The sequence below is a fragment of the Diadema antillarum genome, unplaced genomic scaffold, assembly GCF_040938485.1.
Source record: "Diadema antillarum isolate AM-2024a unplaced genomic scaffold, OU_Dant_1.0 seq00000301_RagTag, whole genome shotgun sequence".
NCBI classification, from domain to species: Eukaryota; Metazoa; Echinodermata; class Echinoidea; order Diadematoida; family Diadematidae; genus Diadema; species Diadema antillarum.
Window position 1 is genome coordinate 936207 of NW_027271324.1, and position 14205 is coordinate 950411.

The following is a 14205-nucleotide window of genomic DNA, read 5'->3' on the forward strand; positions in this document are numbered from 1 at the left end:
ATGGGGCATCCCCTCCTGTCCAGGGCAATGATCGGATCCATTGTGCCTGTAATGTTGATTGATTCTTAGTCATCAGTGAGTGTGTGGCTGCAAAGTCACACCCAGTGAATTTTGCCTGCAGTGACATCTCAAATTCTGTGTACTGTAAAGGATGTTATTGAATCATACTCTTTTGTTGTTGTTTGTTTTGCCTTTTCTAGGGTAAAGAAAAGGGCAAAGGCAGGAAAAACAAGCTGTAAGTGAACATTTCATGATTCCTTAAACTGTATGCATGAAGTGCAGATGCGGTGTAGCAATAATTTCTTGCACAGGACAGTGTACATGTAGTTAACCCTGATGAGGAGTAGTTTTGGATGAAAACAGTGAACTGACACCAGTGCTTGAGGAAAACTACAGGTGAAAAAATTATGAGTGATTCAGCACTTTTGTGCAGAATTGAATTGTATGCAAGTGTGCAATCGGAGTACCTACTGAACTGGCAGAAAGAAATGAAACTGCATTTTAATGTTTGTATTGTAAAGCTGTCAGCAATCATTTTTAATTTAGTTTTCTGTTCAAAGACTAAAGTTTACAATTTGAGCTGTTATTGAGTGTGCATTTTTGCATCTCATAGTGTAATAGTGTTTGAAAATACTTGTTTCAAAATTGCACACATAAGAAAAATAACTTTGAATGTAACAGAATAAGAACAGATAAATGTATTATTGAAGCTGTGTTGTTTTCATGTAGCCCCCTTCTCCTGTAGCTAACATTTCTATGTGCAAGAAATATCCATGTATTTATAGCTGCATACATTCTCTCAATAAACCCATGTACCCATTTGTTCCATCCTCATCCATATTTTTATGCCTGCAGTCATTCTTGCATATCTCAAGCAGTTTGTGCTCGTATCTGTTTTGTTTTGTTCGTTTGTTTGTTTTGTGATTAAAGATTCGTAAGCTCCTTTTCTGACATTTTACAATTTTCTTTCCCAGGAATGAGGATGATCTGCTAGAGGATTTTGCTGCCCTTGAGCTGGAGTCTGCTGGAGGGCAGACTGCCCAGGAACCTCCTGCCCCAAGTGCAGAACCTGCTCAGCAGCCTGCTGGAAAGAAGAAGGTGGTAGAATCCTTACCAAGATAGAGACATGAATTGTTTTATTTGTAGTTATTATTGTCTCTATCTTCACAAGATATCTCTTGGAGATCAATATCATGTCAAGTTCCATCCTGGAACCTTAGACTTCCAGTACTTTTCTCAGGATTCGTGCCGTCCCCAGCAATGCTGCTTTTTGGAGCGTTTGCACTCGATCAGGCACATTATTATTATTATCATTATTATTATTATTATTATTAGTATTACGTATTGTTATTATTATTATTGTTATTGTTATTAATTGATTAGTTCATTTATTTGTTGGTCATTGAAAACCTCTATCTTCAGTATATCTGCTCTATTTGAAGTTGTTGCAGAAAATTTCTAGCAAAGTCTCATCTCACCTTGCAAAGAATTTGTGCAAAAAAGGCAGTTTATTTGACTGAGAGCCATAGTGAAGAGCAGGATTGATATGATTTGGAAAAGGTCTGCAACAAGACAGACAAATGAATAAGGTGTGACTCTGAATTTTGGAGTATCATCATGTAGCAGAGTGTTCTGTGCAAAAACGCATGTCATACTCGATGATCATACTTGTGATGCTTCTAGCTGAGCTCTCTGAATTGATTATGTTTGGAACACGAAAGGACCAACTTGTAGGATTTTTTTACCATCACATTGACATAATTACATCTGTATATCTTAGAGTATGTGCAGGAACATGACATCATTTATGGGTCATGAGCAGGATAACTGGGGATTGTTTTGTTGTTTACTGCTCTCTGTTGAAACCACCTTTTTCTTTCTTTTTTCTTTTATTACTTGGCCTTATGCATATATGAAAGTGACCATCTAAAACTTCCTGTATGCCACTTGCTGTCTCAGAGGAACGAAACACTGTGTCCAAAAAATCTGTGATATGTTTATTGTTACCTTATTTATGATTTTCATCCCCTCACCTCTTTCCCTCCCCTTATACCCCCTTCTGTCCCCCTGTCTCTCCCTTTTCCTTCCCTCTTGTTGCTTGTCTTTACAGAAAGGTGGCAAGAAAGGAAGAAAAGACTTGTAAGTAAAGCAGCTTTCCGATTTTAAAGAAGATAATTTGACTTAAACCAGTGATAAGTTTGATGCTTAGGCCCAGACAACTTAAAAGAGTTTCTGTAAAGAATATGGTCAATCATGCACTTCATCTGCAGATTTGGCCCTCCAGTGGGAATGTTTGACTTTCATCTGTGCTCATGTGGAAAATGAACATATGTGTCATGTTTATCATTATCTTTTTGTACTGCCAAAATGATGGGTCTGCCAACAGGGTGATATGAAGCAGTTCTGCTATTTGTTTACTACAGTGATCAATGTTGGTGATGTCCTCTTTATAAAACATGCATATCCAATATATAAAGGGAACTAATATCACCAACCATCCTTCAAAACTCATTAAGTGCTTTTATTCAAAGTTCACCAAATTTGTGTAATGCATAAAAGGCGCCTCCCCCTGTTCATGCACCCCAATGTTAGCCTACATTGTATCTTAGCGTCTGTGTGAATAGGGCATTTTCATTACAATACCACATTTCATGTATTATGAGCTAAATCTACAAAAGTAGCCTCCTGCAATGACATGTAGTGCCATGAAGATGTAATTAACTATTGACGTGTGTACCCTATGTTTGGTAGTTCACGGTTCAAACTCTGCTGAGGTGCATTTGTACTTGTGTTGTTGAATGAGACACCATATCAACAATGCGTCTCTCTAGGCAGGAATTTGTGTAAATGAGTAGCATGTTTTAAACAGGACTTTGCTGTCTAACTTGGATGCTGGATAGGGAATGGGGTGATCATGCCATTGGTGCAGGGTTGACTCCATGGTATTATGTTTAGTTGATAGAGAACTATGATTCTTAGTGTTATTATTATATATGCTGTTGTGTATCTTATGATTATTATGGGAGTAGAAGTATAAGTATTATCATCATCATCATCGTTATGATTGCTATTGTCATAGATAGTTGAGTAGTAGTAGTAGCAGTAGTAGTAGTAGTAGTAGTAGTAGTAGTAGTAGTACACGTAGTAGTAGTAGTAGTACACATAGTAGTAGTAGTAGTAGTAGTAGTAGTAGTAGTAGTAGTAGTAGTAGTAGTAGTTTTAGCAGTAATAAGTGAAACAAGAGTAGTTGTATCATGATCATCATAATCTTTATTAGAGTCTGGCCAACAAAACCAAGTGACAAGCAATTCCCCTATCCCAATTTTGTAACGTTCCTCCTTGTCTGTGCAGTGACGAAGATGAACTCCTGGCCGAGGTGGCTGCCATTGAGGCGGCTGGGAAAGACGGGGGCGGGGGCAAGGGCAAGAAGAAGGAGAAAGGCAACGAGGAGGGGGGCAAAGAGGCAGCCCCAGGAGAACCCCCCTCTGCCAAGGAGACGCCCAAGGCTGATCCAGAGCCAAAGCAGGACCAAACTGCCCAGAGTGATAAGAGCAAGAAGGTGGGATACATGTATGACCTGTTACCACAAAAAGCCTGATAGAGTTGCCGATCATTGATGCACTGCTTGCAGTGATTTCCTATTTCTGCAGATGCTCACTATAATACTGTATACGCCATATATTTAGCGAGTTTAAATTTTCGCGAATCAGGACTTCCCGACAATTTTGCGAGTGGTTGAATTCGTGATTGTGGAGTACTGAAGTGAACGGAGAAATGTATATGTGTACGTCACATTCACCATCGGGATCAGAATCAATATTTTCGCGTGTCTTTAATTTCGCGAATAGCACCTGACTTGTGAAATTTGCAAAAATAAAAACCGCGAAATATTCGGCGTATACAGTGTACATGATTTAACATGCTTTCTATGAAAAAAAAAACAACAACACATAATTGTTTAAGTCCTACTGCAGACCCAGTAAGGTAAGAGTCAATAGACCAACACGATTTTGAGAAAATTGGCTTTGAAGATTAAGTGTTGACAAGCATGCAGAAATACAGCATTTGTATGCAATAGTTTGATTTAGAATAAAAAAAGAAGTATCAACAGGAGTGTACAACTACCCCGTTCACTCAAACTGTTAAATGGCTCAATTATTTTTTTTTTTTTCATTCAAACTGCTTGAAATCATGAATAGTCCAATGGTAAAAGTAAACTTCAAAACAAATTCAGGACAAGGATGATATTGTTTGGCATCAGTATATGTCCTTTGGCATTTCTAGGGATACCAGATATGTGAGTTTTTGTTAAAAAAAGGAGGGGGGGGATGGCTAAAATTTTTCCTTATTTCCTCCTGTTTTCTGTATTCTGGAGCAACTGTTTCCCTTGTTGGAATTGCAGGATGCAGTAGATGATGAGGAGGCGGAGGATGCTGGGCCGACCATGAAGACGGCGGCACAGAAGAAGGCCGAGAAGAAGGAGCGAGAGCGGAAGAAGAAAGAAGCCCAGCGGGAGGAGGCGAAGAGGAAGAAGCAGAAGGAGCAGGCAAAGTCTGCCGAGAGCGGGGGAAAGGACCAGCAGGAGAAGGAGAAGGAAGAGAAGACAGAGAGTATGAAGGAGGATGTAACGGAGGCTGCAAAACCAGGTATGCTCAAATGAAGTGAGAATTTGATGGGTGCTACAAGTGGTAGATGCTTAGCCGATTCCGTGACATTTTCTCACCTGCGACAATTGCTCCTAGGAAATATCTGCACACTAAGCCAAACATACTTTTCTACCCACAAACATAGCCCTCAACCTAATCCTAATCCTCACATCAAACCAACGTAAAACCCTAGTACACGACCCTAAACCTAACCTATGTCCTTGGAGAAAAGACTCTGTGGTTGTCGTAGGAGCAAATGTCATGTCACCGCTGCCATTTTTATCGACTATGGCTCAATACTTAAATACATCTTCTTGTTTTAGTGTGTAAAATGCATCCCCAAATTTTCACATTTTCTCAAGTACTTGAGTTGAAAAAAAGAGTGTGCCATAAACACAAGAAAATGAGGTGGGAGATTTGATTGTGTTACCCCATTGATTAAGTCAAGAAAAGCAAAAGATGAGATGATGGGGCTAGCAAGAAATTTGAAAGCAGCTAAAAAAAAAAAAAAATGTTAGAGATCATCATATCTGGACTACCTCCAGTCTTGAATTTAAGTCAGTGACTGTTTTGAAATTCAACAGTTCTTTTGTTTCTCATTATGCATGGTACTCGGATGTTTAAATTGGTCTATTGTTTTGGAATATCTAATTGTCCCCGCCGAACGAGTTCGAGCAGGGGACTATGAAACGGGCTCCGTACGTGTGTGTGTCCGTGTGTCCGTCCGTCCGTCTGTCCGTCCGTCCGTGTGTCCGTGTGTCCGTGTGTCCGTGTGTGCGTCCGTGTGTGATCAAAATCTTCAATTTGCTACTTCTCTGTCATTTATTAGCCAATTTTGATTCTGTTTGCTTTATATGATAGCACTACATGGGAGCTTTGAAACTTCTACACAGAATTTCAGTCGTGACCTTTGACCTTGACCTTTGACCTATATTGTACATTTTGCTACAAAATGCTACTCCTTCGCCATTTTTAACCCGATTTCGATTCCGTTTGCTTTATGTGATGGCACTAGGTGAGGGCTTCAAAACTTCTACACAGAATTTTGACCTTTGACTTCTTTGACCTTTGACCTTGATTTTTGACCTGTATTGTACATTTTGCTACAAAATGCTACTCCTTCGCCATTTCTAACCCGATTTCGATTCCGTTTGCTTTATGTGATGGCACTAGGTGAGGGCTTCAAAACTTCTACACAGAATTTTGACCTTTGACTTCTTTGACCTTTGACCTTGATTTTTTGACCTATATTGTACATTTTGCTACAAAATGCTACTCCTTCGCCATTTCTAACCCGATTTCGATTCCGTTTGCTTTATGTGATGGCACTAGGTGAGGGCTTCAAAACTTCTACACAGAATTTTGACCTTTGACTTCTTTGACCTTTGACCTTGATTTTTTGACCTATATTGTACATTTTGCTACGAAATGCTACTCCTTCGCCATTTTTAACCCGATTTCGATTCCGTTTGCTTTATGTGATGGCACTAGGTGAGGGCTTCAAAACTTCTACACAGAATTTTGACCTTTGACTTCTTTGACCTTTGACCTTGATTTTTGACCTATATTGTACATTTTGCTACGAAATGCTACTCCTTCGCCATTTCTAACCCGATTTCGATTCCGTTTGCTTTATGTGATAGCACTAGGTGAGGGCTTCAAAACTTGTACACAGAATTTTGACCTTTGTCTTCTTTGACCTTTGACCTTGATTTTTTACCTATATTGTACATTGGCTACAAAATGCTACTCCTTCGCCATTTCTAACCCAATTTCGATTCCATTTGCTTTATGTGATGGCACTAGGTGAGGGCTTCAAAACTTCTACACAGAATTTTGACCTTTGACTTCTTTGACCTTTGACCTTGATTTTTTACCTATATTGCACATTTTGTTACAAAATGCTACTTCCGGCGGGGACATATGTTACGCACCGCGTAATTTCTACTTTTCCTTGTTCTTGCATGTGACACTGCATCTAAATTTCAAAGCCATTTTTTTTTTCTCTCTCTTTTCAAAACTGTGTTCATATGATTAGTAGCTTTCTTACAATATATATTTCTTCTGGAGTGTTTTGAAATCTGTTTGGAGATATTCTATTATTTATATGCAATTAAGATAGAAGAATGAGGATAACTGTTTGATTTTCAGACTTGTCAGTGCAGAAGGAATCATTTCCTCCTCCCTTTTCCCCCTGTAGAATGTGACAGTTGTCACAAATGTCTGCTTGGTGATTGTAACGGTCCAGGGCCGCGTTTTATCAAAAGATAAAATCAATTTTATATTGCCTTACTACACAGGCTGACATAGACTTACAGGTGAAATCAACTATATAATCAATTTTAACTCTTCATAAAACAGGGCCCAGAATTATCTGTTGGTCCTGCTGACGTTGTTGCATAAAGCTCTGACAAAGGTGATTGATATACATTCTGAGATGTACGCACACGACGAAATCTATTGTTTTAAGTTGTTACCTTGGTTACATGTTCTACTCTCTTCCAGGAGAAGGTGGAGCTGGTGAGGAAGGGGAAGCTGAGGAAGAGACCGGAAAGAAGAGAAAGAAAGGCAAGAAGGGAGCGAAAGGAGAGGATGATGAAAAGAAGCGGAAACCAAACAAAGGTAGGATGCGCCTCAAATGATCTTGTCGCTGGGATTCTGGGGAATTCTGAACCCTGTTGTCAATTTTTTACATCAGCATTCTGTAATCCATCTAAACATGACGTAGTTGTAAGTATTAACAAGCCCACTCAAGTGTAGCAATGTGCCTCAGTCCAACAGGAAGCCCATGGTGACACAATAGGTATTAAGGGGATAAAGTAATCCCTATTCTTTGACAATTAGTTTCCATACACCTTTCCCAATCTGCAAATGAAGCCCAGTCAGAATTGCTCTGCCTCTTTGTGTCTTCTTTTGAATATCCCTGTGATGCTCTTATGTTCAATCTGTTAACATGCTGTCAGAGTATTAACTATGATGTAAGTCCTTTTTATGCCTCCGCCACGAAGTGGTGCCGGAGGCATTATGTTTTCGGGTTGTCCGTCCGTCCGTCCTTCCGTCCGTCCTTCCGTCCGTCCGTCCTTCCGTCCGTCCGTAATGAATTTTGTGGACAGGGTAACTATCAAAACCTTTTGAGGTATCCGAATGAAACTTGGCATGTATGTGTATTAGGGGGTGAAGTTGTGCCTATCAACTTTTGGCTGCACATGCTCAAGGTCAAAGGTCAAAAGGTCAAGGTCAAATGCTTAAAATTTCACTATTTCCCCCATATCTATGCAATGCCTGAAGATATTTTCTTGAAACTTAGTGTATAAATGTATTACGCAATTAAGATTCTCTGGTGAAAGTTTGGGGCCATGAGGTCAAAAGGTCAAAGGTCAAAAGGTCAAGTAAAATGTTAAAATTTCACTTTTTTCTCTGTATCTTGGAAATTGTTCAAGGTATCTTTATGGAACAAAGTATATACGCATGTACTGACTGGCAGTGGTTATCTAGGGAATTGGGGTTTATGGGGTCAAAGGTCAGGGGTCAAAGGTCAAGGGCAATACTTCAAAATGTTACTATTTTCCTTATATTTATGCAATGCCAGCAGGATTATTTTTTTAAAACTTGATGTATGCATGTACAACCCACTAGAGATTCTCAGGGATTTTTTTTTTTTTTGCCAAGACGGTCAAAGGTCAAAAGGTCAAAGAGCAAGTGAAAGTGCTGAACTTACTTTTTTTCCGTATCTCGGAAGTGGCTCAAGTTATCTTTAAACTTAGTATATATTTATGTGTGTTCTGCCTGACAGTGATTCTCTTATGAATCAAAGGCCAGATGAAAATGATAACAATTTACTGTTCAATACAGAAATTGCACTTTTTCTCCATACCTTGAAAATTACTCAAGTGTGTAAACTTATGAAAGGGTCAAAGTCGAAGTTAAAGTTCTTAAATCCCCAAATACATGATCTCCTATTCATCCAATTAAACTAAGGTCAAGGAAGGTGAACATTCGATACATTTGTGACAAATATGTCATTTTAATATTTTGCCAATTTTGTGAAAATGTAATCACACAATGTCCACATGTACTATAGACCTATTAGGAGAATCATGCATTACGGCGGAGGCATACCAGTCGCCATAGCGACATTTCTAGTTGAAAGTTGACATGCTGATGTATTTCCTGTCATTTTTTTTTCCAGCTCTTCTTCATTTCCACGTTTTATAAGCTCTTGAACAGTTATAAGTATCTGTATGGTTAATTGAGGCATAAAACGAAAAGTTTACCAGTGATAAACACCCTTAATAATCATAAAACTGATACATGGAATCAATGAAGTGAAATGTTGATATAATATGAACCAAGCTATCCGATTGCAGCACTCAAAGGGTATTGAAACATGCCCATGAAAGGATTATGCACCTGCCATAACCAAAGGAAGACATTAATAGCTGACTAGTACACTGTACAGTCAGTTGATCATCTAAACGAGAGACACTTTGTGTCAGACATATCATCCAAGAATTTATATATGGGGTGTGATTTTCTCTCGAAATTTTCTGGTTTAGGAATCCAGTACCCTATATACACTACCACAGTGCTTCCATGTTGAGGGCTTGCCAATCTCTTTTCTAAATTTACCAATGCACCGAGTGAAATACATGTAGAGCACTATTGACTCTAGTTTATTGCTATGATACACAACTTGCTAGAGGTTACACAGCCTAGAAAGCTCAGGCGTCCACACCTTGTACCATATATGCAAAATGTGACCAAAGATATTTCTTTCACCTGCAAATATAGCCATTGTGGCAAAAACAAACAAACAAACAAATAAACAAACAAACAAACAAACAAACAAACAAACAAACAGACAAACAAACAAACTTGACACAACTTCGTGCACGTAGATTTCACTTGCCTGACATTGGGTTTTAGTGTCCCTGGGCAAGCAGGCAAGTGGGTTTGTGGCACCCTGGGATGTGTACGTGCACATCATGGGCATTTCATTAGGCATTTATCTGACAAATTGGTCAGACAAAGTTGCTCTCAGCCAATGAGATGCAAGGATATTGGTAGCTTATAACAGTTTGTCAGAAAAAACGTCCAACCAAAACGCTTCATGAAGTGCCCCCATGTTCTTTGTCTGGCTTGCTCCACCAGGCCAGCTGAAGGCTATGCAGGAGGCGCTGAAGAAGATGAAGGAGGAAGAGGAGAGATTGAAGGCTGAGGAGGAGGCTAAGCAGAAAGCTGCTGAGAAGGCCGAGGAGGAAAGGCTGGAGAAGCTTCGGAAGGAGCAGGAGAGGAAAGCCCAGGCTAAACTCAAGAAAAAGGTTTGTTTGCAAAATGGTGACCTCCCTCTTCTATGCAGTGGTCACTGCAGGCATCTCCCTTTCAAGAACCTCACTTCAGAATTATAACTTTTATCAGGCTTCAGAATCAAACCTATCATTTATTGAAACTAATCCTTGGCAAAAATGCCTTGCACAAAAAAACCTTTGATTAACCTGGTTCACTGCAGTATTCCAAACTGGTGACACTGAGGTGAATTGATCAAGCAAGAAATGGTCGGTGGTTTTTGAAAGGTGACAGTGAAGTAAGCAACCAACTCCTTCAACTGCCCAGCTCTTGTTTAGCTCATTTGAGTCAAAGGTCACAAAATGTCCTTGTTTGATCCATCAGATGCCTTTTTTCTCTTGTTTCCCCCTCTTTTTTCTGGGGGGGGGGGGGAGGGAGGATCAGTGACGAAATCATGTTTATTTTCACAATTCTACTAAGTCTAGATCGAGAGGTTATAAAGCCATTCTCATTTTGTAAGTCATTACCGTCAAGAGTTCATGAATAAAAGAGGGTAATCCCAGGGGGCCACATTTGTCATTAGCGAACATGTGCATGACAAAACAGCAAACCTTTGCAGTAAGTCGTTCCCCTGTTGCCCAATTTCTGCACACAGGAAAGAGTTGAGAGGATGAAGCAGGAAGGCACGTACCTGACCAAAGCCCAGAAAGAAGCCAAGGCACGGAAAGAGGCCATGCTGAACGCTCTGCGGGAACAGGGTGTGGAGGTCCCCATGAAGGAAGCGACCAGCGAAGAGAGCAAACCAAAGAGGGTCGTGTACGGGAAGAGGGAAAGGAAAAACAAGAACAGGACCCAGTCAGTCGGTAAGACATATTTAAAGACCCCATAGTTAAAGAAATTGTTCATTGGTGTTAAATTGATACCTGTTGGCTAAATTTCAATATCTTTTACAAAACACCGTCAACTACCTATGTTATAAAACTGAGGTATATGAGTCAGCAAAAAGAGACCTAAAGTGTACACTTCATTTGGAGTGGATTCACAATCATATTGACGATATTCAATCTTGCGAATCATGCAGTGCATGCAAGACGAAAGTGTGACCGGTTTCTGATGACTTAGGAAAGTTTCTGAATTTTACAGTTTGGATACCCGTGCATCATGCTACTATGTCTTTAGCATATCCCATAGAAGAATTGGCAGAGGATTTAGAAAGGGAAAAAATGACATAGCATCATTAACTTGAAAAGTTCTTCATTTTTTCTTCATTTCATTACACCACAGATTTTTTTGTGCTGTTGTTGCATATCATTCTGTACATAGGAGAAATTATCAAATTTTAACCTATGATGGCATACAATTGCTTGCATTGCGTGCTATTTACCTTAGTGGCTCAGTGTTTATCATTGTTGAACCCAGCTGACTGAACTGACTAATGATGATTACATTGATAGAGAAACACTCCCCCAAATGTGGCCTTGGTATTATAAGATGTCCAAAATGATTTTTTTCTAACATTGCAAAATAAAGTCACCATGGCATGTCAAAGGAAAGGCGACTGCATTTATTATAATGCTTGTGCTGACTTTGTCTTTTTACTCTCCTGAACATTTGACATTTTTAAGATACGAGGTTTTGTCGCTGCATTAGCGATATATCCTGGAGACTGCTTACGTGCAGGACCATGGAGCTTAGATTTCTTAGAACTGGAAATGCTATTTAACATTGCCCTTGACCTCCTAATGTGGATACAGAGGCTACTGAAGCTGCGGAGGAGAGTGCTGTGAACAGTGAAGTAGCAGAGACGGCGAGTGAAACGGTCTCCATGGAAGCCGAGACCACGGAGACCAAAGAAGACGATGTCGAGAACGCAGTGGACGCCGAGGAGGATGTCGCAGACAACTGGGATGACATGTCGGACGAGGAGGAAGATGACCAGGGCGAAAATGGTGAGATTCGTGAAGGGTGTAACAAAAAAAAAAAAAATACAGTCAAATCTTCCCTCAGTTTGTTTCAAAGTTTGTGCTGTTGTATTACAGTGGCTGATGACTTGGATCACCGTCAGTTTAATGTAAAACCATAAATTTTCACGTGCATGAAACTTTCACGAGGAGCCAGGATTTATGAAAGGAAAATAAATGCCAAAGATTTTGTCTACACAATGCATTGAATGCCAGTGGCAATTTGGGAAAGTTTCAGTCATGCCACGGATGTTTCTAGTTTGACAGTACTCACCTGTTCGACACAATGGTTTAAGAGGATTACTCAAAATGATACCGAATGCTTTTAATTAGTGTATGTTCTTCCTTTGATTTAAAGAATTGCGAGATCAAAGCTGATTTTCTAAATTCTGTAGTTGATTTAAACGTGAGTGTGTCATAGTGCTGTGCATTTTGTGAGGCAAAATTGCAAGACCAGAAACCTCAAAGGCCATAATTGTGTATACCCTAATATCTTCAGAAAATTCAGTGACCATACGTATGCTCTCTGTGCAATCAACCAGAGCCTAGATTGGCAGCATTTTGTTTTGTTTTTTCTCGCTCAGTTATTTTTTATTTATTCCGTACACATTTTTATGTACTGAAATGCACATACTGAAACAATGTTCTTAAATAATGAAATGATGTACTGAATTTTATATGATGTATTCACTGCTTCGTTTGATTGATAAAACTAAAAAGGCCTGTCAGCTTTAAAAGTCTTATACATGTATTTCTACAGTTGTTTATTTAGAAAGTGTTTGGGTAAGACAAGGCTTTAGAAATAAAGATATGGTGTGAAAGAGAACTCTGCTGCAGTTGTTTTCATAGTCAAAAACTCTTTGATGCGAAACTACTTATTTTGATCTTTATCTTATGCCTTGTGGCCATGCTACTATTTTGCAGCAGTAACAGCAAAAACAGAAGGGAGTGCGGATGATGGAGATGAAGATGATGATGATGAGGAGGAGGATGAAGAGGAAGAGAGTGAAGAGGGAGGAGCTGTCGAGGACAAAATGCCCAAAGCTCAGATTACCATCAAAACGCAGGAGAGTAAGGAGGATGAGGATGAGGAAGATGATGATGAGGATGATGATGACGAAGATGAGGAATCAGATAGTGATGAGTTTTCCAGTGATGAGGAACTGACAAAGGAGGAGAAAACCAGGCAGAGGGTGTTGCAGAGGATACAGGTGAGACCAACACTCTGCTGTAGAAGGCCAAACTCTACTCCATATGGTATACAAGTGTAAAAACGAAAACGGCGCTGTTTAAAGGGGGGGGGGGGGGGGGGACCTCCGGATGATTTCCAGACTTTTACATTTGAACAACTTTAAATTAGTTAAACTGAGTACAGAGTTTCAGAATTTATAATGATTGGGATGAGGAATGAGAATGAGAATGTTTTCAAAATTTATAACAAATTGCAATGAACAAGGATGATGATATTACAGCCTCACCATAAGAATGCAATGAGTTAGGGCTCAAGGAAGCAGAACAAAAGAAGAAGGCATGCATAGATTCTTCATAGGTGAACTGGTTGAGCTAGCAGTATTGTAATGGAATTACACTGCAACATTTCTGAAATATGTGAGGCTCTGATGTCATCAACACTGTTCAGTGTAGTTTGTTTAAGAATGAAGTTTATTAGTTTCTCTGCCCAAGGACCAAAATAAATTCCACAAATCTATACATGGAGCTGTCGATTTATGTACTGCATGATGTGAAATTATGAAAATCGTCTGGAATGCCCCTTTAATTTCCATAACAATGTGTCGTCAACTCAGTGCCTTTACACATTACGAGCTCTACTTGATCCAACATTATAAATGTTGAGCACTATGTCTACCTCCAAACCAACATAGTTTTGTAGATTTTCTCAGCAGTTTTTACATGTTGATGACCTCTGAAAATGCATAATTAAAAGTTGTAAGCTCTGAAAATGCATAGTTTCTGTTGTGAACTGACAATGTTTTAGTCATGATAAAAAGGGAAAAAAGTAGATGGATTACCACATATGCACTGTGGCAGTGCATGCTGCACAGTAATTCTGAGTTGCCAAAAGTGCAGACATAAACAACTGAAAGGGTGACCTCTTAAAATATAAATATGCATTCCCAGTATGCCAACTTTTGCCTCGTTATCTTGTGCCATTGACAGAAACGCAAGGAACAGGCTGAAGCCAAGAAGTCCACGGATCACCTGAGGTCACCAGTTGTCTGTGTCTTGGGTCACGTTGACACAGGAAAGACCAAGATTCTTGATAAGGTATGTCTAGGTAGACTTTGGAACCT

The 14205-nt window shown here is 39.5% G+C and overlaps 2 protein-coding genes across 2 annotated transcripts in view; both read left to right on the top strand.

The window, feature by feature from the left end:
* Positions 1-3598, top strand: LOC139730326 (uncharacterized). The gene is made up of 5 exons (XM_071641196.1): positions 1-48; positions 201-235; positions 975-1098; positions 2111-2139; positions 3352-3598. The coding sequence occupies exons 1-5, from the start codon at positions 1-3 to the stop codon at positions 3596-3598; spliced, it is 483 nt and encodes a 160-aa protein (XP_071497297.1).
* Positions 3482-14205, top strand: part of LOC139730290 (eukaryotic translation initiation factor 5B-like) — a 27491-nt gene continuing 16767 nt past the window's right edge. Inside the window, exons 1-8 of the mRNA XM_071641167.1 lie at positions 3482-3559; positions 4403-4646; positions 7152-7268; positions 9798-9967; positions 10588-10817; positions 11694-11846; positions 12843-13104; positions 14072-14179. Coding sequence (XP_071497268.1) covers positions 4445-4646; positions 7152-7268; positions 9798-9967; positions 10588-10817; positions 11694-11846; positions 12843-13104; positions 14072-14179 — 1242 coding nt within the window. The 5' untranslated portion in view covers positions 3482-3559; positions 4403-4444. The remainder of the gene's footprint in view (positions 3560-4402; positions 4647-7151; positions 7269-9797; positions 9968-10587; positions 10818-11693; positions 11847-12842; positions 13105-14071; positions 14180-14205) is intronic.

Coding starts and splice junctions, on each gene's coding strand:
- LOC139730326 (XM_071641196.1), top strand. CDS start 1: ATGGGGCATCCCCTCCTGTCCAGGGCAATGATCGGATCCATTGTGCCT. Junction 49..200: donor TGATCGGATCCATTGTGCCT/GTAATGTTGATT, acceptor TGCCTTTTCTAG/GGTAAAGAAAAGGGCAAAGG. Junction 2,140..3,351: donor AAGAAAGGAAGAAAAGACTT/GTAAGTAAAGCA, acceptor TTGTCTGTGCAG/TGACGAAGATGAACTCCTGG.